This window comes from Epinephelus moara, chromosome 15 (genome assembly GCF_006386435.1).
Source record: "Epinephelus moara isolate mb chromosome 15, YSFRI_EMoa_1.0, whole genome shotgun sequence".
NCBI lineage: Eukaryota > Metazoa > Chordata > Actinopteri > Perciformes > Serranidae > Epinephelus > Epinephelus moara.
In genome coordinates, this window is record NC_065520.1 from 12,386,283 (window position 1) to 12,412,041 (window position 25,759).

Consider the following 25,759-nt stretch of genomic DNA (forward strand, 5'->3'; position numbering starts at 1 on the left):
CAGGGATATAAGTTCAGTCGCTCCGCATCGTGTCGGCCGAGGGACAAGATGTCATCTCCATCCATCAGCTCGGCCCTCCTCTCCGATGCAAACACTTGAGGAAGATGAGGCATATTCAGCCATTTTCCCCCCGCGCTGGCTTGAGAGCTGAGTGACAAGTGAAATAAGCAGGGCGCTCTGTGGCTGTTAGAGAGCAGACATGACACTCAGCAATATGCTGCAGAGCCAGACTGTCTGTGGCTGCCTTCGAAATCACACCCTATTTACTATATAGTGCCCTATATTTACACTCTGCCATTTTTCATTTTCTCTGGAGCATCTGACTCCTGAGTATGAAATGTGTTCACAATACAGTGTCCTAAAAAAAATCCCACATTAGATTTCAATGTGTGGCATTTTATAGATGCAAAAATGATCTTTGCAAGACTCTACAGGCAACACAAATTTCACTTTACTGCTCAGTAGCTCCGTATCTTATCCATATTTACTATCTTTGTATTATCCTATAGGTACTATACTACTGTAAAAAACTATCGTGGTATTATTGTGGTATATTGTGGTATTGGTTACTATATACATTTTATCTTATCCATATTTACAGTGTAGCCTGAAATGTTTACTGTTGCTAAGGCAAAAACTCCATCTGACATTAGCCATTAGCTCAATCTTCATCAATAAGCCCTAAAATTACAATTTGGCATGTTTGAATAAAACCAGTTACAACTACCAACAGTCATACCCATCAGGACCACCTGTTCTCTTTCTGAAGTCGTCATATACTGCCACTTGGTCAGTGATTTCGGCGTCAGACACTGAAGCAAAAAGGCCTCCTTTCGCGACAGTATGAAGTATAAGGCCACAGGACAGCATCAGTTTGAAACACTGTCAGATTACAATGTAATTCAAGGAGCTGGCAAGTCTCTATGGGGTGGGCAGGAGTGGCCATGGATGGGTCCAATAAGGATTCATTATGAATGTTGAGTCAAATCATTATGGTTTTTTTTGTTTGTTTGTTTTAAACCTAACCACATGAATTTGTTGCAAATGTAAATAATGGTGTCAACAACAGACACAGGAGGATACCTAGCAACCATACAAATGTGGTTAGGTTTAGGCAACAAAAGCACCTGGATACTTCAGAAAAAATAACTGGGTTTGGCCTACATTCATACGGGAAGCCAACACCGGTCTCCCGGGTGAAAGTCATTGATTGTTGGATCCATCCACCACACGTCCTGCCCACCCTACCAAGACTTTTTGCCCCTTAAAGGGATAGTGCAATGAAAATTCAGCCATTATCTACTCACCCATATGCCGAGGGAGGCTCAGGTGAAGTTTCCTCACATCACTTGTGGAGATCCAGGGGGAGAGGGGGTAGCAACACAGCTCCACCTAATGCAAGCTGATGGCGCCCCAGATTAAAATGTCCAAAAACACATAATTGAAACCACAAAATATCTCCATACTGCTCGTCCGTAGTGATCCAAGTGTCCTGAAGCCCCGACATAAAAAGTTGTTTGGAAAAACGTCATTTAAACTCTGTTTTTAGCCTCATTGTAACCTGAAGCTCTGACTGCCTCTCTGTACACTGCGCTCACGTGTGCGCGCTTGCGTGAGACCGTGAGACATGGGCACCGCCTTCATGTGTGTTCACGTGCTTTCGCTGGTCTTGCGTGCAAGCGCGCAAACATGAACACGGTGCACAAAGAGGCAGTTAGAGCTACAGGCTACAATGAGGCTAAAAACAGAGTTCATATGACGTTTTTCCAAACAACTTTTTATGTCGGGGCTTCAGGACACTTGGATCACTATGGACAAGCAGTATGGAGATATTTTGTGGTTTCAATTATGTGTTTTTGGACGTTTGAATCTGGGGCGCCATCAGCCTCCATTAGGTGGAGCTGTGTTGCTACCTCTTCTCCCCTTGGATCTCCGCTAGTGTTGTGAGGACTCTAAAAGTTCACCTGAGCCTCCCTCTGCATATGGGTGAGTAGATAATGGCTCAATTCTCATTTTTGGGTGCACTATCCCTTTAACTTATGTTATTGTTCGGCCACTTTTCACCGATGCCACTAGACACGATACACAATAACAGCGGACAGCTGCGTATTGGTGTGAAAGGACTGCTTTTTTTTCGTTGGTGGCTGACGCAGAGGTAGCTGCCCAGGCGCTTGTATTCAACAACTTCTGCATAAGACCAGGTTGTAATAGCATATGTCGTTGTTAATCGCAGTGAGTTCAAACATCTGCTCGGCTCAAAACCAAAAACTGATGGCAATTAAAGTTACATAAAGTACTTGAATTTCATCTGAAGGTGTCTGAAAAAGTGCAATTAATGCTGTTGATTACATTCAGGGTCATTCTGCCATGAGGGTCTTTAGAGGAAAAACTGCATTCAGCTGCATTCTCTGAAGTGTGTGATTTACTTGGAACCTTTACAGACTTTAAAATTTCAACTCCAATTATGAGACTGCAGGTCCTTACATAATGAGTAATTTCTCATTGTGGTCATTTCCTAGCACTCCTTTCAGCACCTTGTAAAGTGTTTTTCTTGCCGTGGTAAAGCGATAGCACGGGGAGCAATGAAAGAGAAGTCTGCTGCGCGGCTGTTGCCAAGCCAACGAGTTTGCAAATACACTCTTACGCACACATGTTGACAGGTGTTTTAATAATGACATCATGGGGAGTCATTTGCGTTTCCTCCACAGAGCCAAACAAGGCTGGGAAGGACTTCATCAATATCCTCAGCGTCAACTCCTTAACAGCATTTTTGTGGTTTTCTGGGCTCATGTTGCCAACTGAAACAATTTGCCACCTGGATCACATTGCAGTACATGAGACATGCTAAACTGAACGCCTTAGCTCTGCTGTATAGAAGTGCATCTGTCTTTTCAACACTGCTAATTGGTTTCTTCGACATCACTGTGACAGCTCCTGGGAAGCTTGGGATGTTAAACCGCTTACTCTGTGAAAAGCTGGTATATGTGTTATCTCTTTGTGGCATTTTGTACACTAATTAGCATACTTATGCAGGTCTAAAAATAATGGCATCTTGGGGGTAGGAGCTTCTCTGAATTTAGACCACAAAGACAGTTTTTGGAGTTTTTTTTTTGGAAGTAAGCTCTTTTGGTCTCCAGCAGATTTTGCTGTGTTTTTCAGTGCACCATCGGGTCAGGAATAGTTTCCAACAACTGGGAAACTACAACAAAATTAAAATGTAATGAAAGTTTTCTCGGCTGATTCACTTCCTCTGACATTTCGTGACTGTTTATCTCAAGAACTCAATGTGAATAAAGATGACGTCTTCCGATAGTGCTCATCTGAGTGGAACAACCACCCACAACACTGCAGGGACACACACACACACACACACCATGGTCACTTCTGCAGATATAAGCACAGTACATTTGGTGGCATAAAACCTGATAATAGGCAAAATGTGAGTACATGGATGACATGGTAGAATTGTGATAAACACACAGTTCGTGACCCGAGTACATCATGTGCCATGTGAAAATGTGGAGCATCGAATGACTGTGGGCAGAGCCCCCTGGAGCACATGATCAGTATGACAGATTGCACCCTGACAGCAACATTAAGTGATTCAATTAGCCAGAGAAACATACACACATACATGGCTGACTCAGTCCTCCAGGATATACAAACCAAACTTTCTGTCAGGGAAGTGACTTCAAACTTTACAATAATGAACAGCATTAAGCCAAAGACATCAGAGGTATTTCTTCCTTTGCGGCTTTTGCTGCGATAAGCATTAATTTCCCTTTAATTTTCTCCGAGTGGATTGGAATAATGCATTTTCTAAACAAACCAATTATCTGCCTGAAATTACCCTTCATTGACTGTTTGTGATTATGTAATAATACTTGGATCCAAACATGATAATTCCATTTTTCAACATGCAAAAGGCAGCACTGAGTGGTGTAAATATTGTGCGGCGTTAGATTCTAACAGCATCTTGATTTCGTTAGTCGACATTTTGCCAGCTGGAAAAGAATGCAGGGATTTGACACAATGTGGTGCAGGAGCGTAAAAAAGTGGGGCATGGTAAACACATTTGTGCTCGCAGCTAAAAATGCTCTTTGGGTCAATGCACAAATTTCAAAATCTATGAAATGAAGTGTGCACATGGGGCTACTGGTTTCTATAGTTTCCATTGTATCTCAGGAAACACTGGTCCCATTTGCCCATAGACTCAACCAACCCAATCACCAGAAAAATGTTGGCATTGTACAGTTCTGCAGACAACCAGAACCTTACATTTGTACATTATGGAGTGGATTCCTGGATACCTGAGGTTAAGGTGCAGTTAGGTTGAGACAAAAACAACTTGGTCATCGGTGAGCGTCTGTCGGCCTAGTTTTTGCGGTGTGTCCCGCACCATCTGCACTTCAGCATCAGCGTTGGCGGCTTTTTGGCCGATTGAGCATGTTGAATTGGCAGCGGAGCTTGTCGGTGAGAGAGATCACTCTGACTGACTGTTCAGGTTTTATTTCCTCGCCCCTGTAGCGAGTGAATCTGCCTGTAGTGAAACCAGGGCTAACTGGTGCTTCCTCCTCACGCTCCACTTCACTCAGCTGCCTGAGAGACCTGCTGTTTCTTCCCACTTTAATCTGAATAACAAACCGCGGCTAGCTGGGAGCGGCTAGCGGAGCGTTAGCCACAGCATGACGGGAGGGAAGCACAGCCAGTTAGCCTCCGCTAGCCTCCCAGCTAGCCGCGGCTCTCCGTTTGGATCCAACCGGAGCACTGAGCCCTGGTTTGTTATTCAGGTCAAAGTGGGAAGAAGCACTGGGTTTGTCGGGCAGCTGAGTGAAGTGGAGCCTGCAGAAGAAACACCGGGACTATCTGGATGTAATAGTCCGTGGAGATGCTGCGGTGCTCGGCTGCACAGATAAGAAACCCCTCGGCTGACAGGATGTACCACTCTCTCACTCCGCTCTCTCTCACGCAGGCGCAGAACGTACTTGCTACTTGGCGACGTAGACAACACAACAGTTTGTTTCATCGCCACTAGTTCTTTGATTTCGGTTTGGTGTGTCCACACCCTAAGATGCTTTGTGAATAACTTTTATCTTTACAAGGACCTGGTCATAACTGTAAGGGGAAAAGAATTTGAGGGCCTTGTTGGTTTCGAACAGTAGTCTCTAGCGGTCTGCAGCTTGGTAGGTGTCTCACCTTGGTGTCTCGCCATCCATCCCTTGCACCTCTCCATGACAGTCAGCTCATGTACTAAGTCACTTTAGAAGCATTGATATGATGCTTATGAAACATGCAATTGTAATGTATTTTTGGTTTGCAGAAAGATTCAATGCCAACATTTACTTTAGGGGACTGGGCTTTCAAAGTATACTATGATCTTCATGTGATCTAGAAATGTCAAAGTGATACTACAAGATACTTGATCAAAATATGTCCGTGTCAAATTCCAAAACTTTAGACCAATCAGAACAAATGTTGTGGCATTTTCCCCTGTCATACTAAATCTGGTCATTTGGCACAAGCAGAACAGACAGTGACTCAGAAGAACTCTGTGAGCTCGCAGTCTTTTCAGAGGACCATCCACGCCTTAGTCAATGCAAGTTTTCTCTTTTAAGTATGCATGAACACTGTAGAGTTTTTATACGGCCCCTGGAGTCTGGGAGATGTCAGAGAATCCCAGAAGCCATCTCCAGAGAAGCTCTCGAATAGATTAATCCAATGTGAAATATTCAGACAGCTGCCCATGCAATGCTTTTACTGCGTGACCCTCTTTTTTTTTTCAAAACTCACCCCTCTCATTGGCTGACGCTTTGCATGTAAAAAGCTTCATCTACTGAGTTTACATATTTAATTTTGGCTCAGAATCACCAGTCCAACATGTATATCTCCATCTTCTACTTGTGCAATATGACTTTTTTCACCTCAAAACAACATGCTGTCACTGTACACTCCACAAGCTATTTTAAGGCTTCAGAGCGAGCTGTGAAACCGTACTGTATGTGTACTTGTGACCGTAATGCACCTGGGAAAAATAGGTCAAGCTTTTTTTTGCCCCTTTGTGTATGCATCATTCATCCATTTCTGATTTTTAAAGTGGAGTGCTTCTTTTTTTTTGATCCTGTTGTGACGATCGAAAGCATTAAAAAGCGTGTTTTTTTTATTTAAAATTCCTGCATCATCAAAATTCTTCAAGCTTAGCTCCTGGAAAAACATTTTAGCGTGCTGGTGACAGAATATGCACACAGCACTTTAGCAAAGAAAAAAAAATTAAATCTCCTTAATAAATCACAATCCTCTTTGCTTGCAGTTTGCAAAGGCCTTGCCAGGCAGAGAGGCTGTTCTCCATTATTTCTCAACTGAGATGTCACTGCCTTTTAACCCTGTGGCATTGCTTTATTTAAAGCTTCTTAGTGGGCCAGCGTAACATGAACAGGCAGGCTTAGCGCAGAATTGCCTTCAGTAGAGCTGAATGCACACAGACATTCACACACTTTGTTATCCTAATAATAAACATCAACAAAACCAGATGTTCTACATGAATGAAGGTGTTTGAAATAAGAAGTTTATGCTATACATTGGTTTAAAGACAGAATATATGATGCTAAAGCAGCATCAGCTGTTGCTAAAATATGTTTTTACACCTTATAACTGGACACACAGAGTACATAATAGCAAATATAACTGAAAGACAGCACTGTATTAGAATAAGCATTGCAACTCTGCACGGTCATCTTCACATCAGAAGTTTGACCCAGAAAGAATACAGTGGGGCTTCAACTAATGATTTACGTCTGGTTTTATGACACTGAGAGCCTAACTCAGGACAAGAGTTGAAAATTTGCAATAGCTATAAACTAAAACTGCTCTGCATTGGTACTATGTTAGTTACATCTCCCTGTCAAATAAATGGATAAAATTCATATTCATTATGTATTTTTTTGTCTACAAAATGCCAGAGAGTGATCTCTAAATTATTTTTGTCCGACCAACACTCTAAAACCAAAACATATTCCATTTACAGTTGAAATCAAACAAACAAAATGCAGCAAATCTTTTAATTTTTGCCATCTTTTGCTTCATAAACGACTAAAACAACGTACAATTAAAAACTGTCGCCAGTTAATTTTCTGCAGATTGACTGATTAATCGACCAGTCCTTTCAGCCCTTAAAACATTTTAAATCTTTTAATTTTTTCACACAACCGCTGTAGTTTTAGTTTAGCTGCTAACCTTAGCTTACATGCTAAGCTAAAGGATACTAGTCTCAATTTTAAAACAATATACAGGTCAGTGGGAAATAGAAAACTGGCTTTTGTCAATAACTGAAAATATAAAATGAGCAAAAGAAAACATTAAACAAAAGAAAACTTTCATACCCAGGCAGATCAATTGTGTCAATATGTCTACAATAAATGGCATATTTGCTAGTGTGAGACAATATATGGGTCAGAGCTGACCTCAGAGGACCACTGGGACTCACCTCTACATGCTGACAAGTCTGGATCAGTTTCCCCATAAGAGACTCCAGCTCATTGTTCCTCTTGATCAAATTGCTCAGGTTGGAGTCCAGAGCTTGCTGTAGCAGACAGATTAAAAAAAAAAAAAAAAAAGAACACAGAGAGTGAGAAACGAAGAACAAACGGTTGGGACAGAAATGCAAAAAACCCAAACAATACAAACAAACCAAAAAGACAGACATGCAGTGCAGAGCCGTAAATCAAAGGAGGATAAAAATGCAACAGATTTTTCCTTCCTCCTTTCTCTGCTTCCACCAGCCAAAGGAGTTGTAAGACAACCTCAGGCGCTACATCACAAAACAATGAAAAAGTTTGAAAGCAAGTGGAAAACAACTACGTTCTAGAAAACACAAGACAGAGTGAGCAAAAAACATTTGATTCCTCAGCACCAGAGCAGCAAAGACAAGCCATGTTTTCCCTCAACTCTTCTTCACAAGCATCCTCAGGAGTTGTTGTTTCCTTCTTCTTTCTGAAGAGGTGCGTGCATGACCACGTACCTCTGAACGCGGGGGATACCCCTCATCCCTGTACTGCCTCCTCATCCTGCCCCGTCCGAGCCTCCGACAGAGAAGCCTACTCTAAGAGAGGATGTGACTGGGACAGCCACTCCACTGAGCACCAAGCCATGCGCAAACCCGGCCAAGCGGCAAATTAGGCATCAAAAGCTTCCCCTTTGAGAGCACGCAGCAGCGCTCTAGGCTAACGAACCGGCAAACAGGTGACAGCACGTCAGCTCTGTCCCCTAACGCTCCTCCCTCACTTTTTTTTTGCTCTCTCTTCCCTCCCCCTTTTTGCTGCTCTTCATCCACCCGGGCACAAGCTGTCTCTTTTACTTCCAAGACCGTCATATTATTGCCAAGCCAAGCGTGCTTAAGCCCCTCTGATGCCACGTCTCCACTGTCCTGCTCAAAACCCTTTTCCAGAAGAATTTAAACTCAGGCTCGGTGAATGCTGAGATTTCCCGCATGTCTCGAAAATGGTGTTACAGTAAGGGGCATTGGAGCAGTAAGGCCGGAACGGCAAATTTCCAGAGCCGGCCCGACCCATTAAGCGATAAAAGCAGTAGCTCAGGGCCTCCTGCTCTCTGGGGGCACCCTAGAAAATTTTTATTTTCAATGAATATGAGAAAACGAAATAAAAATGGAACTCCATGAACAAAAACTGACAACATTTTGCAGCATTGTAGGTAACAAACACTGACTACAAACTCTGGATGTTTCAGCCAGTTTGGAATATACTGTTTCACTACAAATGGTTATATTTATAAGTACTTTAAACCCTAGTATAAGAAAGCTCACTGTCATAGTAATAGCTTTAAAAAACAACAAACATATTTGATTAAAATAAGACGAAGCTGCTTTCCAAACTACTTCTCCAAACAAACTGCTAATTTACAGCTTGTTTTTATATTTTAATGTAATGTAAATATTTTACTTTGATTCATTCATTACCCATAATCGCTTATCCAAACTCAGACTGACCATATCAAGAAATAGGCCCAGTGAGGGAGCAGTTATGAGGTTAAGGAGGTAATAAACAAATACTGTATTTACAGCAGTCAACTTAAAGATAAGGTTGCTGCCAAGAGGTCGGTGGTCCCCACATGCTTATTTGTGCATGAGGAAGACCCTCAAACCAAATCCTGTTTAAGGATCCCACTAGCAAAAGGCAAAAACACTGAAAAAAAAATCTAAAAAAAAAATTGGGTTGATTTTCGTGATTTAATTTGCCTCAATTTAACAAAAGCAAACTAGCTCGATCTGCTACATTCAAATTCACATAACCTTTAACCTCTTTTCAGCATCAGTGTAAACACAGCCAGGTTCTGATGTTATGTGGAGGATTCAAAAGGAGTTACCCCCGGAGGGAATATTGAATTAACAACAACAATAATAAACACAGATAGAGACAGTGGGATTTGTGTGTGTGTGTTCTGTAGTGGCACTAGGGGCTTAATGGGTGGCCTTAATACGCCGATGACACACAAAATCAAAAGCAGCATGAAGGTCTACACAGAGAGGAATGTGACGCTGTCGCCGCTATTATCATCTGTGGAGATAAAAATAAACTAAACCTCTTAAAGGATGATGCAGAGGACAAGAATCACAACAATAAGTCAGCAGCTGTGTCACGTGCAGGTCGGTGTATGCAGCAAAATGCATGCAAAGCGGAAAGCATATTAGTTTAAATATCAGCACACTGTAGCACATAACACGGCATGTTCAGGGACAAATATTACATCTCCATATGCACACACAGAATCATCAGTGCATGAAATACATTGAGACGTAAACAAGGGAAGAACAAAACTCAGGAATTTAAACAATGAAACCTGCCGTCAGTCTCCATGCCGCTTATCTATACATTTAAAGTAAAGGTAAAGTTAAAGGCAAATACACACACACTGTTTGTGTGTAGTCAGAATTGGATGTCGAAGGGTTAATCCACATCCACAGCATCCATGTTGCCAGCTAGTATTAATCTCTTGGAGCTGGACTGCCCTCCTGCCCGTCAGAGGTTGATCACCTGACAATCATCCAGCTTGTTTATCCATATTATATCTCTCTCTCTGTCCGCCCAGATTTGTACCCCAAAAACACAGGGTCTGAAAAGCGTTAATCTCTGCTCTGAATCAACTCGGCTAAGCCATGTTGATTTGATGAGTTTTCAGATATACAGTAAGCCAATGGATTCAGATTAACTCAGTGTTGAGCTGCATGGATGCAAAATCATTTTAAACCAGTGGTGGAAAGTAACCAAGTACATGAGGTACAGTACTCAAGTACAATTTTGGAAGCTTGCCTAAGTACTTCCATTTTCTGCTACTCATACACTCTACTTTATTTCAAAGGAAAATACTGCAGCATATTAATGCCCATGCATGTATTTACTAGTTACCTTGTAGATTAATATTTTACATGCAAAGCATTTCATGGAATATTGTTTGTTTTTTTAGCTTCTGCTTATAGAGTTGATTTCTTTCTAGGGACAACTGACAACACAGGACAAACATCTGTGGATAAAAAGGGACATGAAAGTCACTGTGGTTTAGAGACTGACCACCATCACTAGGATTCATCTCTTAAAGGGAATACAGGACAGGTTGCTCCACCAATGAGAAATGTATTTTCATGTGCAGTGTATGTTGCATACAGTGGTTTGTTGCAGTTCCTCTAATGGCCACTTGAGGGTGGCCCCAAGAGCGAGTCAATCCCCATAGACCCCAGTGTTAAAAATTCCTATATTTACAGCAGAAATAAACATGTTTACAGCCTGTGCAAAAACGGTTTTGCTCCCTGTAGCTAATTAACCCATTCATGACAAGCATACGGTGGGTGACTTTTTTTATAACTCACTTGTTCATAATTTATAAAGACTTTAAGTTATGCATAATAAAGAACATGGCTGCTTTGAGTGACACGTGGGTGCTGTTGACAAGTTGCTACCATGATGAGAACGTTGGTAAGGTAACATAACCATGACATAACCCCAGATTTACAAAGTATAGGCATAGCCGTAACTGTCGCTATTTCACTGCGTTTTCAGTTAATTGAAGTTAATTGTAATGTTTTCATCGCTGTAAAAGTCTTGTTAAGCTAAGGAGTCTGATTTTCAGTTTTTCCAGTACATTTTGTTTTAATGGTTTTTAAGTCTGCTTTTTGCTCGCAAAAAATAGCATAAGCATTATCACAGATAGCCATTGCTGTAAATGTACCATGCTAATCATGCTAACCAAGCTAGCAACAAGTGTTAGGGTCTGCTACACATTCTAAATATATATGTATATTACATATATATATATATATATATATATATATATATATATATATATATATATATACATACATATATATGTATAGATGTGTAAAATGTAATAAGTAATGTATGTTAATTACTTCAACAAAGTAATGTAACTTATTACATTTGTTTACTTGTTGATTACTTTTGTGACAAATGTTTTAAACTACGCAATCAAGCTGAAAAATGTCAGGAAATGGGTAATGCTAAAAAGAAAGCATTATTGCATGACAAAGAGATGCAAAGCCGCAAAATAGTTATTAAAAAATAACTTAGTAGCACATCTATAGTACTATTCAGACGGGATTAGTTTTACATAGGGATGTGGACTAATGTCAGTTTACCACAGGATGTCTGTAATATAAATGTCTGATTCGTACGGGACAAGAAATCTTCGTAATTCTACCAGAGATGGGAGCGGTAACTTGGTTTGCGCCCTGGCGCCACCTCCCTGTCGGCATGTGTGTGCTACGTTGAAATATTGCCCATGATCAGGATTGTGTGTACACAACGATTAGCTATATGGATTTATATTAGGCCTACCTAACACAACCAGAAGTCTTGTGGCTCTGAAAAGTGCTTTCTTCTCGACCTTTTTGATTGGTCTCCCACGTAGGGCTATGCGATCATTAGAAGAATGTCCACTATCACGACTGCCGACAACACCGAATGCTTCTTCAAGCACCTCCATCATCGAAAAAACGCAGAAAAATTGATGTAAACAGGACGTGACGAAATATTTACATACATTTTTACAGAGGATCGCGTTCGTACGGGATTAATATTACCCGAGGTATTTTCTTTGGACCGTTTTACAGAAGGTAAAAGTCGCCGTAACTTTTACTGACATTATCCGTAATGATTACAGACATGGCGCGTTCGGACGGGACTAAAATCCCTGGTAATAATGACTTTACCCCACGTCTCCACGTTAAACTAATCCCATCCAAATATGTATTTTAATTACATGACATTAGTTACTCCCCAACACTGCTTCAGGCTCCAAGAATCAAAGATGGCAATAGCCAACATGCCAAACTCCAGGCTTCAAATTGAAGTCCACAAACCCACGACTGACGTCATGGTGGCTATGCCCATTATTTCATAGGGTTTATGATAAAAATAGATCTCTCCTAGGTGGGGTACCCTGCCATGCCTTACCTTTTAAAAAAGAAATCCTAATAATGACATGGTGGTCAGTGTCTAATCCACAGAGTGACGTTCATGGCCACTTGGCAGCAGACAAAATTACCCCACAACTCAACTGTGGGAGACGAGATGAGCAGTGAAATGGCTTGAAATGTAAATACACTTCTAAAAATAAGATTTATTTATTAAGTGTGGTCAGCTGACAGACTGGAGCCAGTTTTGTGTTTCTTTTATAAAAGGAAAGCTTCTTCCACAGCATCTGCTCTTAATCACTGTGAGGCTGCTCTGCTGCAGCACACTCAGATCCTCTCACAGCTTTATCTCCTATCACCCAACAAGAATCCACGTTTTAAAACCGAGGCAAACTTTGCATATCTCCGAACGTCTCCCCTTTGGCTTAAAAATAAAAGTTGTGATGTTTTTCCACCATTGTTATTAGTGCAACTACAACTGTGTGTGTAGGCTATGAGTGTGAGCTAAGTCACCCTGAAGCAGTGCTGATAAGCGAAGAATGCGTGCAAGAGGATCACACACACGCAGTCAAACATAGATGGAGGCAGGTAGGCAAGTGAAGTGAAAACTTCAGAGACGCTACATCTTTTTCCAGATTTACTGTGACACTGAGCAGGATTGTCTTCTCAGGAATTCTCACTGAACTGCCAGCATTTCACTCCAATTCTTTCTTTGTTGCTCGTGTGTGTGTGTGTGTGTGTGTGTGTGAGAGAGAGATCAGAGAAATCGTAGTCACACAGATGAAGAGAGAAGCGGTGAGACAGAGAGAACAAAGGTGGGCAGTTAAACAGCAAGATAGAAATGATGAGGAAGTGGGCAGAGGAAACACAGACCATAGTGGTCATCATTTATGTGTTTACTGCTGCTCTGTGCAGCGTGTCCACCCATCCTTACACACATCCACACTATATTTATCTCTTATTGCTAAGTCATCATTTTATAGGGTGTTGTGTATTTGATGAAGGGCACTGGTGTGTTTGCTAGACATCCACTTTTCTCCCACTGAGCTCCTCTGTAAATTGGAAACAATGTTTGTGTGTGTTTGAGAAACAGAGATGACTCCAGCAGGAAAAAAAGTTGCCCTGACTCTAAAGCACAGCACAACAGAGAGGAAAAAAAGAAAACACTGCAAGGAAGGAATATTGTGCAAGGAAGAAATTGGGAAAGAACGGCGTGTGTGTGTTTGATTGAGAGGCAGAAAGGCTCCAAGGAAAAGGAACGTTCTGTCCAGAAAGACAAGAAGTGGACAGTGAGTGTTGTACTGTGAATTCTGACAGTGGCACCAATGAAAGAGAGAACCAGATTTAGAATCTTTAAAGTGGCTATAATTAACACATTAACAATAAATCACATGAGGATCACCTTTTATGAGGTGACAATATGTCAATGTTGTTTTACAGCTTGTTTCTGCTGCCCCCAAGAGGTCAGAAAATGAGCTACATCAGGAACTTCCGCTATAACAATGGGTTTTTCATTAGATTAAATGATGATTGAGCCATTAAAGGTTCTGTATATGAGATTCAGAGCAAACCACTGTCTCCTATGTAATGACATAACGGGTTGATGGTTGATGGTTGATGTGTGTTGTAATTTGAGCTCGTCTTTGGTTCGTTGCGGTAAGTTGGTTCGGCATGTGTGTGTCCCACTGGCTCATACAGTGGTTACTGCTGATATCAGGACAGCAGCGTTGTGGAAGCATAGCGCCAACCCACCAGTTCTGCCCTGTTTAATCAATACAATGTCACTCAGACCTCGTCACATGTCGACATTTGGTCATGGACTTTCCACGTCGGGATATGGGAAAAATACACTTCTGGTTCCACAGAAACTACAGTTTGCATACAGTTTCTTTCAAATGTACAAGCACTATGTCAATACAGCACTGCAAACGGACGTTATGTTTTCCTTAAACTACAAACACACGTGGTTACGTTTTGCCAACACAGGCGTGGTTGGGTTCAGGCAACAAAAGCACATGGTTGGGTTTAGGAAAAAAGAACAGGATTTGGGAAACAAACACCTGCCTCCTGGGTGAAAGTCCGTGGTTGTTGGATTCATCCAGCACCACTCCTTCCGGCCCTACTTGGACTTCCTCCACCCTAACTTTTGTTGTCCTGGCGCATATTCCGGCTGTGTATCATGATGACGTGAAAGGACAACTTTTTTTGTGTGTGTCTGATGCCAGACGTCACTGACCAAGCAGCAGTTTTTGACAACTTCGGATTGAGAGCAGGTTGGTTTAACACAGTTAGCTCTTTTAGTACTGCTTATGGAGTTAGCACCATTAGCTGCTAGCAGCTGCCTCAGCTACCTTCATGTTGAGAACCGTGTCCTGACAATTTTGCGCTCTGAAATTTTCTTTTGAAAAGTAACTTAATACCAGACTGAAAAGCTTTTTTTCACTACCATAATATCTGATTGAAATTTTGTTGCACGTCTGACGACACCCAAAACTCATGGGTGTGATGTCACAGTGTACTGACACACCCTAAAGTACCCTCCCTCATCAGTGGAGATGATTTTTAGCTGGCGCTGCTCTTTAATACTTTACTTTAAAGGAAGTTTGTCAAGGTTGGAATTTAAAGGTGAAATTATCAACATTACAGCATGGACCATACTGAGGAAGGAGGGAAGGGAACAGGTGTATTCATGATATGAAAGATGAATGAGACAGTTTGAGGACATAAAGGTAAATACTGTGCTTATCAGCGAGGCTGTGAATCAAATGTTTCATGTCTGTTCATGTCTTACTGTGCATGTTAGCACTTGACAACCCACAGTATGTTGTTTCAACACTAAAGGCCGGCTGATTAAACCAAATGGATTACTATATAAACACCACAAACCTGTGATATGAAACTAAAGCTGACAACCCACACATACACAGCAGTCCCCATCTTTTATCCTCAAGGTTCTTTCTCCTCAGACCCAGAGCCAAGGACTTTAAAAGCTATTTCCAGCCGCCTTCTCCGTCAATTTCCTGTGACGGGGGTAATTTTATCTCTGAAAAAGGATGGGTGTTCCCACAATAACCTCCACGGCTCTTATCAGACACACCACCACTGCTGCAGAAAAAAGGAAACTATTCCAATCATCTGATATTCTTTTTTCCCCCGTGCCGACTGGGGATATCTCAAATTCCAGCAGATCAGTGCAAAAAGTGATATGCATGAAATGGTCCGGAAAATATGACCAAAACAGTTTCGCCTTGTCAGACTCCAAAATGAAAGAAAAGCGTCGTATCTGAGTGAACGAGGGAGGGAAAAGGACTGCCTGTAACATCTTAAGTATTTCAAGTTCTAACCATCAGGTTACCTGACAAACAGAGGCTTTCATGCCTGTGCTGTGCCTCCTCTTTTAAGAAGTTCCCCCAAACTTTGCAGTCTTTATGAATTAAAAATCAAATGTGTTGTTCAGCATAAATATTGCATGGCGGTCGGGTTGCTTCTCGTGGTAATTAGCTTAGATCGGGACCTCAATTTGTGTCCTACCCTGTTTCTGTCGCTTGTTCATAACTCCAACCATTTGCTGCAAAACTTTTAAAAGCTTCGACTTCAGCAGAGCTAGCAAAAAATAAAATGTAGCATGTTTAATTAATCTTGTTGTGGAATTATTTCAATTAAAACTGACACATTTCTCTTTGTCTAAAGGTTTAAAAAGACCACATTACTTGTGTTACATAATCTTAATTGAAGATGAGATTACTGTTCCTGTCGAGATTTGTTTGTTTATGCAGTGCGTGGGTTTACTGCATGTTGTTACTGTATGTGTGCCTTGAAAAGGAGCAAAATATAACCCTCGCCCTACGGCAATGAATTAAGGTTAAGTGACCTGACATGGAGCTTTCTACTTTGAAACTTGAACTAAAACTTAGCCTGAGGCTGGGATGTATTTTGAGCCTCGCTGAGGACGCAGCAAAACAAGTCATGGAATTGAAAACAATGGTGATATTTAGTGCTATTAAGTGTCCTTTCATATGAAGTAGCATGGTGAATGTATCCTTCTCTGAAAGGTACGATTTCACTCGAAAATCAAAATGTTTTTTGTTGCTAAACCTGGGCTGCTATTTATCAGTCTTGGTGTTTGGTGTGTGATGTGCCAAGTTTTGGAAGTAGCTATCGTAGAGGTGTCTGCCTTCTTTCCAATGTACTGGAACTAGATGCTTGTGGTGCTCAATGTGCCAAAAAATACATCTAAGCAGCAAGATCTGTGGATCACCTTGAGTAACCAGGTGATTTCTGGAAAAATACATTGCTGTTGACTTTTTCAAATCTAACTTTTTGGCACTTTGAGGACATCCAGCTGAGAGCCATTAGGTTCCATTATATTGGAGAGAAGGTAGACATCTCTACGGCCGATATCTCCAACACTCGGCAACTCGCGCCCCTTTTAATGCTGTGTCTCGGTTCTCCAGAGTCCTCAGGGCTAACAGGGTCTTAACCCGTGGTTTGTATCAAACTCACGTCATGCACCAGCTGGCAGTCTTGAGGCCTTCGAGGGCAGGTGGTCAAATCCCCCCGAACTTCTGCCAGAAAAGGCATGTTCTGCGTGTGAGAAAGGAGCTGCTGTCTGTGTCTATCTTCAGATTATTGTAAGGCGATAGGGTGGATAGGGGGTCTCTAGTGTATGTGTGCAGGCGTGCATGCCTGGGTGTGCATGTGTTTGTGTGCGAGGGAGGCAGAGACACAAGTTAATGAAGCGTTCATACATGTTTTGCTCTTCCCATCTGCTCTCACTGTCCTCAAAGTGCACCAACTTATATATGATTTATTCATTTTGAGCACTATATAAAAGGCAAATAGTAATTTAACTTTTCCAACAAGTCTTAAAAATTTAGTGTTAGTCAGTGCCTTAAAGAGTCTGTATTTATGACCATGATCATCACATGACCTTATAATTCTGAGATGTACTTGAATGCACATGTACTGCAAGTATAGTACCCAGCAGGTATTGCCAGTATGTCATGTGTCTCTCCTTCCTACATGGGCGATATTTTTCACCCTGTGAGCACATCAGAGCAAAGAGAGATCTGCTATTGCTTTGCTTTTTGTGTTCCTGCAGATAATTAGCCTGTATGATAAGTGCTGGATGCGCTGACCTTTGCTACGCTACGCTCCGTCTCCGGATGAATGGAGGGAGCATGATAATTAGATGATGCACTGACCCGAAGCTTTCCTGCTAATTATTCTTCTCTGCTTAAATCTGCTGAAACATGCAAGATGAGAAGGTGCGGACGCGACGTGTCAATGACAGGACGTCAAGCCCATCATTGAAAGCAGAGAGGGTGCCGACCAGCACAAGGCCCATAATAAAAGATCACTGTGTGGAATGCAGACCGTGAAAACAGATGGTTCGAATTACTGCTTTTGGTTATTGTTTGGTGCTTTGTTTAACTTTTTGGCAGGTTGTAGATCGTAGAAAAGGGCATTTTAAGGCCCAGAGACATATTACACTCTTTGAAACAACTTCTAGGTCTTGTTACAAAGCTGCTTTTTCCCACTGAGCACTAATGTTTTTTTAATCGGTACCTTTTCTGCCGTGGGTACCACAACTTGGAATCAGTTGTTGTGTTTCAGTTTCTTCCATTATATCACTGAAGGCACGCCGCCTCTCTGAGGACGTATTACAAGCTACTTCACACTTGTACATGTGTTTTCAAACCTCCGGTAAGAGGAAAAACCTGTTTCTCATAGGAGTCACACTGCAGCGTTTCATTTAAAGGCGCTTTGCAAGGCTGAATAAACACGTTCTGAGTGAGTGTGCAGCAGGGTATTGCCGAAAAATGTTCCCAGGCTAGATGATGCTTTGGAGAAGTTGGATGTATTTTCTTGCTCATTGTGTGTTACGAACGTGTGAGATAATCAGCTTGATCCTAAATGTTTTTCTTGGAGGAGTTAGTTAACGCTGCGTCTGAACACTAGGAAAAGTAATGAAAATGGTCAAACACTTTGTAACGTGGTAAACTGCCCAAACTTTATGGAAGTGCAACACTAAACCAACGGCGTAGCCCTTTAAGAAATGCGATTTATTCTTCAAGGACAGATATAAGAGGAACAGCATCCCATAGACATCCCAAGTACATTCCCTCCTGCATGGACTCTGATGTAACACACACATCTCCACACATACTGCCTCTGTGGCCATTACAGCACACTCTAATAGCCATGCTCAATTAAGCACACCTACACCCTGCAGGCAATTGGCGCTCGTTAACCTGCAACCTCATTGAAGACACCATGCCTCGTCACTAATGACACTTCCCATATTCACCGTGTGTGCATGCCTCTGAATACCCTCCTGGCACGCTGGCATGGTGTAGTGATTATGCTAATTGCTTAATTATTCAGCAGAGATAATAAGTCAGCATGAGATGATAAAATCGCACTTGATAATTGAGTTAGATACCTGGGTAAGGATAATAGGAAATTTCACAGTGCAGAGCAGCCAAAAATTAAAGCTTAAAATTCATTATTTGTGTTGAAGAATGGGGGGAATCTATATCTTTGATATTAATGGCCGCAGGTTTTCTGACATATTTATGAGTCTTAAAAGAAAACCAACCCATGGAAGCCAAATTATTCACAACGACGCACATGTGAGAAAAATAAAAAAAGAATCAACTTCAGTGCTTACCCTGAGTTTTTCATAGCGGTCGCTCAGTGCTGCCACCTGGTGGTCTCTGTGCCTTCCCACCAGCTTGCACAGCGAGCAGATCAGCTGGTCATCAGTGACACAGTACATGTTCACCTTCTCCTCCTCGTGCTCCAGGCACTGGAGCCCTCTGAGGTGGGAGTCTGGCATGGGCTCGATGAGCCGGTGGCCGGTAAACGGCTTCTTGTTTGGGTGCGTCGCTCGGAGGCACTCCTCGCAGTACGACACCTCACATGTCACACACGTTTTGACTGCGTCCTGCGGCGGGTCCTGTTCGCAGAACTGGCACTGGACCGGTTCAGGAGGTGTGCCCGGACTAGACATGGCAGCGCTGACTGGGACCAGCGCCAAGCGGTTGCTCCCTTCTTCTCCGGGAGAGTTGGGCCCACTGTGGGGCGCAGGCAGTGGCAGCGGTAGAGGCACCCCAGCTGAAGATGAGGCCCGCTGAACTCTATCAATAATGTTTTGCAAGGTCACGTTCCTCTTAAGTCCTTCTAATCCACGCTCCGGACTCAGGGAAATGACATATCTACAGGTTGGGCACTGGAAGGCGCCGATGCTCTGAACAGATTCGTTGGTTGCACAGTGGGAAATGAGGATGCGATGGGCGCAGCCGAAGCACAGGCTGTGGGCACAGGGGAGCAGTAGTGGGTCTTCAAAGAGCTCCAGGCAGATTGGGCAGGTCAGCTCTGACTCCAGAGTGTCCATCCTGCTCAGAGGAGGCCAGGCGGGACCAGGCGCAACGTCAGCGAAATCCAGAAGAGCCGCTCAGCTGTCTGCAGGCCAGAGACAGAGAGATAAATGGCGAAGGGCAGAAAGAGAGGAAGAAAAAGGGAAGAGAAAGCAAAGGGATTTGTGATTAAATGGTGTGAAACGGCTTACTTCTTACTGCTTTCTTGGGAGGACTTATATCTCAATGGAGCAGACCACTGAGTGCACTTAAAGAATGGCAGTGTTAAGTGCCAGATTTTCTAAGTCTGAGGATATCAATTGTCCCTCATTTTCAGTTTTCACACACATCAAAGAGCTTTGAAAAGTTCAGCATGTTTTCAGATCTTTGAAACCAACAACAGTGATGCAATAATTAGGTATAGATTTCAAAGGCGTAAAGAGTAAGAGGACAGACAACAGTAAACAAACTTCTACCTAATTTTTTATGAAATACCCAACTGGACACTGGACACACCACCACATTCTGTAACTGCAGCTGCACCCAGTTTGGAGAAGCAGGCAGATGTACCGGCATGGAAACTAAGCAACGTACTGCTGTGAAGGGATCGGCAACAAAATGTATTTTAGCCACCTAAAAAAAACTCAACATAAGTGTGCACTGTATTTAGAATATTCACAGCTTTACCTCACTGTCAGACAGCAGTTTTAGACAGGAAACCGAAGCCGTTCTATCGCTCTCTTCAAGGCCAGACTCCGTGAAGAAAAACAGTAATTTCACATCACAGAAGACAGGAACTGCTGGTGTACCGCTGCCTTGATCAGGAAGTTGTGTTATTGTGAGACTTTGGTGTTTAAAAGGGTGACTTTAGATTCAGCAACGTCTCATAATAACATAAACTAAATGATCTTGGCATCGGTAGACGAGCAAATCCCTTGTTGAGCAAGTTGAAATTACTGTTTTTGTCAGTGTCTGGTGGGTTTGAAGAGAGCATAGATGGGAAGCTGAAGCTGCTAAAGGCTTTCCTGTCGAAACAGGCTCTCTGTGTCGAGGTAAAGCAGTGAAAATATTCTAAACATAGCGTGATTAATAAGCGTGATAAGTGCCTTATAGAACACATCTTCAAAAGCTGCAAATTATCTCGTTATGTAACTTTGCAGTAATTACTCTTAAAGGATTTGCAGTCATTGCAGTGAGTGATAAAACAGGAGTAAATGTTGACCAGTGGCTTCTGGGAATAAAGTATTTTGTTCTCTATATTGCTGACTTTTTTATTGTGCCTCATAGGAAACCCACGCATTCACACACATGACTTTAATCTAGCTAAATCAACACCTTGTTGTCAGAAAGTTATAAGGTAGTTTATCACAGCCATGGTGAGGTTAGATGATGTTTTTGTCTATAAACATTTCATTTAGTATGCATCTATAAGCCTACAAATAAGTGTGGCTGAAAGCTTCATCAGTCTGTCCAAAAGTTAACAATGAGTTTCTGACTCCAGGTTAGAAATCCAGCCCTGCATGCAAGTTGCTTTCTTTGTTCTGTCTTCATTTATAAACTTAGCCGCAGGGCTGTTAATAATGTCAGTTAGTCTGTGGCAGCAAATGGGGATTTCGCAACTACTACAAAAAAGAAAAACTTTCACTGCGAAAAACTACTTTTTAAGATTCGATGAAACCTATACAAACCCTTCAGGGGAATGGGATCATTGCAGGCTGAAGAAAATGGATCAATGCAGAGTCAAAAAAGTGATACACTCAGGGACAATAAAAGCACATCACTAAGTTGTACTATGAATAAATATGTAGTTAATTTTGCCACCATGTGCAAAAATTAAATGATTTATTTTCCATGATACAGTGAAGTGGTTTTGGTACAGAAGGTGAGCAGTTATATCTTATATTTTGTCTATGTAGTTACCACGATAATCATGTCTGACTGCTTCTCAAACAAACTTGATTCTGGCTTTAAAAAGGGCACAAAAAGAATTAAAAGTTAGACTTCTACAAGATGCCACGACTGAACAAAGCACAGAGGGATAGGGCTATTTGTAGGCTCCAGGTTGGACACAACAGGCAGGTGATAATCAAAACCAACCGCATTACCAGAAACCACGGACAGGTTACATTTATGTTTTTACATAGCAGATACTGTGAGGTATAACTTCATGTTTAAATAAAGCTGTGGTTAGGTTTAGGGAAAAACCCACTTGGATATGGTTAGGAAAAGATCATTGTTTTGGCTTAAAATACCAGCTTTGGTGAGCACGGTCCTGGCAGGAAATGCGGCATTGTCTTGGTAAAAACAGCTGCTTTTCATAGCACTATCCAGCTTGGGAAAATGCTACAAAACAACCTCGTGTGTTCCCTAAAAGGATCCTGGTAAAGCAGCAACAAGTCACAACAAAACACTCATGTTTCATGCCCCAAAAAAATGCTGGAAAAACACTGACTGGTCGCTACAAAACAACTATGTGTGTTCCCTAAAAGGATCCTGGTAAAACAGCAACAAGTCACGACAAAACACTCATGTTTCATGCCTAAAGAAAATGCTGGAAAAACACTGACTGGTCGCTACAAAACAACCATGTGAGTCGCCTAAAAGGTTCCTGGAAAAACAGCAACAAGTCCCTACACAACACTTAGTTTCATGCCTAAAAAGCCACTGTACACTGACCGGTCGCTACACAACACCCACGTATAGAACCTAAAAATCTGCTGGACAAACACTGACCGGTCGCTACAAAACACCCACGTATAGAACCTAAAAATCTGCTGGACAAACACTGACAGGTTGCTACAAAACACCTATGTTCAGTGTCTAAAAAGCCAAAAGAAAACCCAAGATCCTGCCTAGGTCTTGCACCATCCACCATCCCCATCACCTTACCATGACAAAATCACCCATATACTACATTACTTTAGAGACGTATATTAACCAACTTCAACTGTAAAACGTCTACAAGAGCAGTAAAATGTCACTGAAGTCTCCGCCAACTGGCCAAGAACAGGCCGACCACGTGTTGCAACTGCGGCATAATCTTGACAGATATGACTAGAATGTCTCGTTTAGATTTAAAACTCTCATTGAGCTGTATATCAAAAACATTCATTAGAATTAATAAAACAATAATTACTTTAATGCTATTATCTAAAAACCAAGTGATGTGTTAATTTCCCTGACTGTAGATAAGACTAGCACAAATGGAATATATTGAAGATAACACACATAGTGAGGATAGTTTGCAAATTCATGCTAGAAACAATGCTCAAACTAATACTAATCATATTAATAAAACCTTTCTAAATCATCATGACTAAAAGATATAAATCTTTCTGAATCAATGGCTCCATTTCTGATGCAGGAAAAGCATCCAGTCCGAACCCTACAGTGTGTTTTTTTCAGCAGATGTCACTGTTTACTGAGCTTAAGGCTTGGGCGCGTTTGAGTGGACTACCACACTCAGAATATCCCTCCAATTCGCTCTGTAGCCATCTTTATGCATGGCTTGCTTTCATCCTCTGTGCTGCAGATAAACTAAGTCGCCGTGATATCTGAGGCCAGATAACATTCATTTGCAGTGCAGATGAGCTGCAGGATCAGAAAATGGATGGAAGGAGAAAAGAACATATTTAGATTTATTATAAAACTGATGTGAGTCGAGCAACTTTGATCTGTTATTTCCAAATAAGAAAGGAAGTGCCACATTTCTATGAAAGGAAAAAGAGGAAGAAGAGGACAGACAGTGAGTGGGAGAGATGGAAGTGATTCAGCAATCACACGCTTCAAATGAAATGAAATAGGTATGTGTTTGCAGGGATCGTAAACACATCAAATCCTCAGAGAGGCACACTCACATTTACACTTGTCCGTACACATCCATACACACTCACATTCCCACAAACACACAGCAGTTTCTCCGAGGCAGCAAAGAGCCTCCCTCAGGTGTTTATATTTCAAGATAGTTTGTCAGCGAGGACTGAGGCTTGTTGACAGCCCAGTAAAACTTGGAGAGCTGTGTTGTCAAAGGAAATCAGTATAGCATGAGGTTGTTTGCCCTTTTGGTCAGTTTGTCTATTGAGAACATAAAGACAACAAAATGTCAATCCTCGTGTGCATGCATGATATATACAAAAATGGGTCCCCACTCAAAAAAAAAAACCCCTCTATTGTGCAACTGTAGGTTTAACTCCAGAGCCAACACACACCAAAAGATGGGACTTAAAGATGATAAATGTCCTTACAGCTGCACGACTCAATATTCATATAAACAGATCACACATATATGTTTAATTCTAAAGGGGTTGCCAGTTGTGACAACCCACACAGAACTTTGCATTTGTTGGCATGGTACGTTACATTTGCACATTGTTATGTAGCTGATATGTTGAAACTTCCCATTTCAACAAAGCTATGGTTAATGTGTGGTTAGGTTTAGGCACAAAAACAGCTTGGTAATGGTCAAGAAAAGATCATGCTTTGGTTTAAAATACCTGCTTTTAGGGGGGCTAAAACCGCTAGAAATACAGCCATGGATCACTTAAAAAACACTTACATTTGGGGCTAAAATGCTGCTGAAAAATCAGCTACAGAGCACCCACCTTTGGAGTCTTAAACCCGCTAGAAAAACAGCCCTGAGTCACTACAAATTCCCCTCATTGAGGGGCTAAAAACTACTAGAAAAACAGCCAGGGATCTCTGAAAGAACGCCCATGTTTGGGGACTAAAAAACGCTAGAAATACAATCACAGGTCATTTAAAAACATCTACTTTTGGGGGCTAAAAATAAAAGCCACAGGTCGCTAAAAAACACCCATGTTTGGAGTCTCAAACCCGCTAGAAAAACAGCCAGGGGTCTCCTAAAAACACCCATGTTTGGGGACTAAAAACCACTAGAAATACAGTCATTAGCACATTTAAAAACATCTACTTTTGGGGGCTACGAATAAAAGCCGTGGGTCACTAAAAACACCCATGTTTGGAGTCTTAAACCCGCTAGAAAAACAGCCAGGGGTCTCCTAAAAACACCCATGTTTGGGGACCAAAAACCACTAGAAATACAGTCATTAGCACATTTAAAAACATCTACTTTTGGGGGCTACGAATAAAAGCCGTGGGTCACTAAAAACACCCATGTTTGGAGTCTTAAACCCGCTAGAAAAACAGCCAGGGGTCTCCTAAAGAACACCCATGTTTGGGGACTAAAAAATGCTTGAAATACAATCACAGGTCATTTAAAAACATCTACTTTTGGGGGCTAAAAATAAAAGCCACGGGTCGAAAAACATCTACTTTTGGGGGCTAAAAATAAAAGCCACGGGTCGCTAAAAACACCCATGTTTGGAGTCTTAAACCCGCTAGAAAAACAGCCATGGGTCGCTAAAAAACACCCATGTTTGGGGACTAAAAATCACTAGAAATACAGTCATTAGCACATTTAAAAACATCTACTTTTGGGGGCTAAGAATAAAAGCCACGGGTCACTAAAAACACCCATGTTTGGAGTCTTAAACCCGCTAGAAAAACAGCCAGGGGTCTCCTAAAAACACCTATGTTTGGGGGCTTAAAAACCTCTGGAAAAACAGCCATGAGTTGTTAAAAAACTTCCACGTTTGGGGGCTTAAACAGCTAAAAAACAAACAGCCACGGGGCGCTAAAAAACCATCCTTGTTTGAGGGCTAAAAACTGCCAGAAAAACAGCGATGACTTGCAAAAAAATGACCGGTTTTGTTGTTTATTGGTGTTGAACATTGGTCTGCAGTGGTCTGCAGCTTGGCAGCCATTTTGCCAAAATGTCACACCACCTCCCATCCTGTCCACCTCCTGATGATAAGTCAGCTAGGCTGACCAAACGTCCTCTTTTGCCCGGACATGTCCACTTTTCACTTCCCGTCCGGGGCGTCCGGGGGTTTTTTATAAACTGATGATAATGTCCGGTTTTCCGTGTGTGTGTGTGTGTGTG

At 41.9% G+C, this 25,759-nt stretch overlaps 1 protein-coding gene across 1 annotated transcript in view; it reads right to left on the bottom strand.

Annotated features, from left to right (window-relative positions):
- LOC126401921 (E3 ubiquitin-protein ligase Midline-1-like) overlaps positions 1-25,759 on the bottom strand; it is a 54,703-nt gene that overhangs the window by 13,307 nt on the left and 15,637 nt on the right. The window contains exons 2-3 of the mRNA XM_050063482.1: positions 19,110-19,903; positions 7,481-7,576 (exon numbers count right to left, since the gene is read on the bottom strand). Of these exons, the coding sequence (XP_049919439.1) occupies positions 7,481-7,576; positions 19,110-19,835 (822 nt within the window). The 5' untranslated portion in view covers positions 19,836-19,903. The remainder of the gene's footprint in view (positions 1-7,480; positions 7,577-19,109; positions 19,904-25,759) is intronic.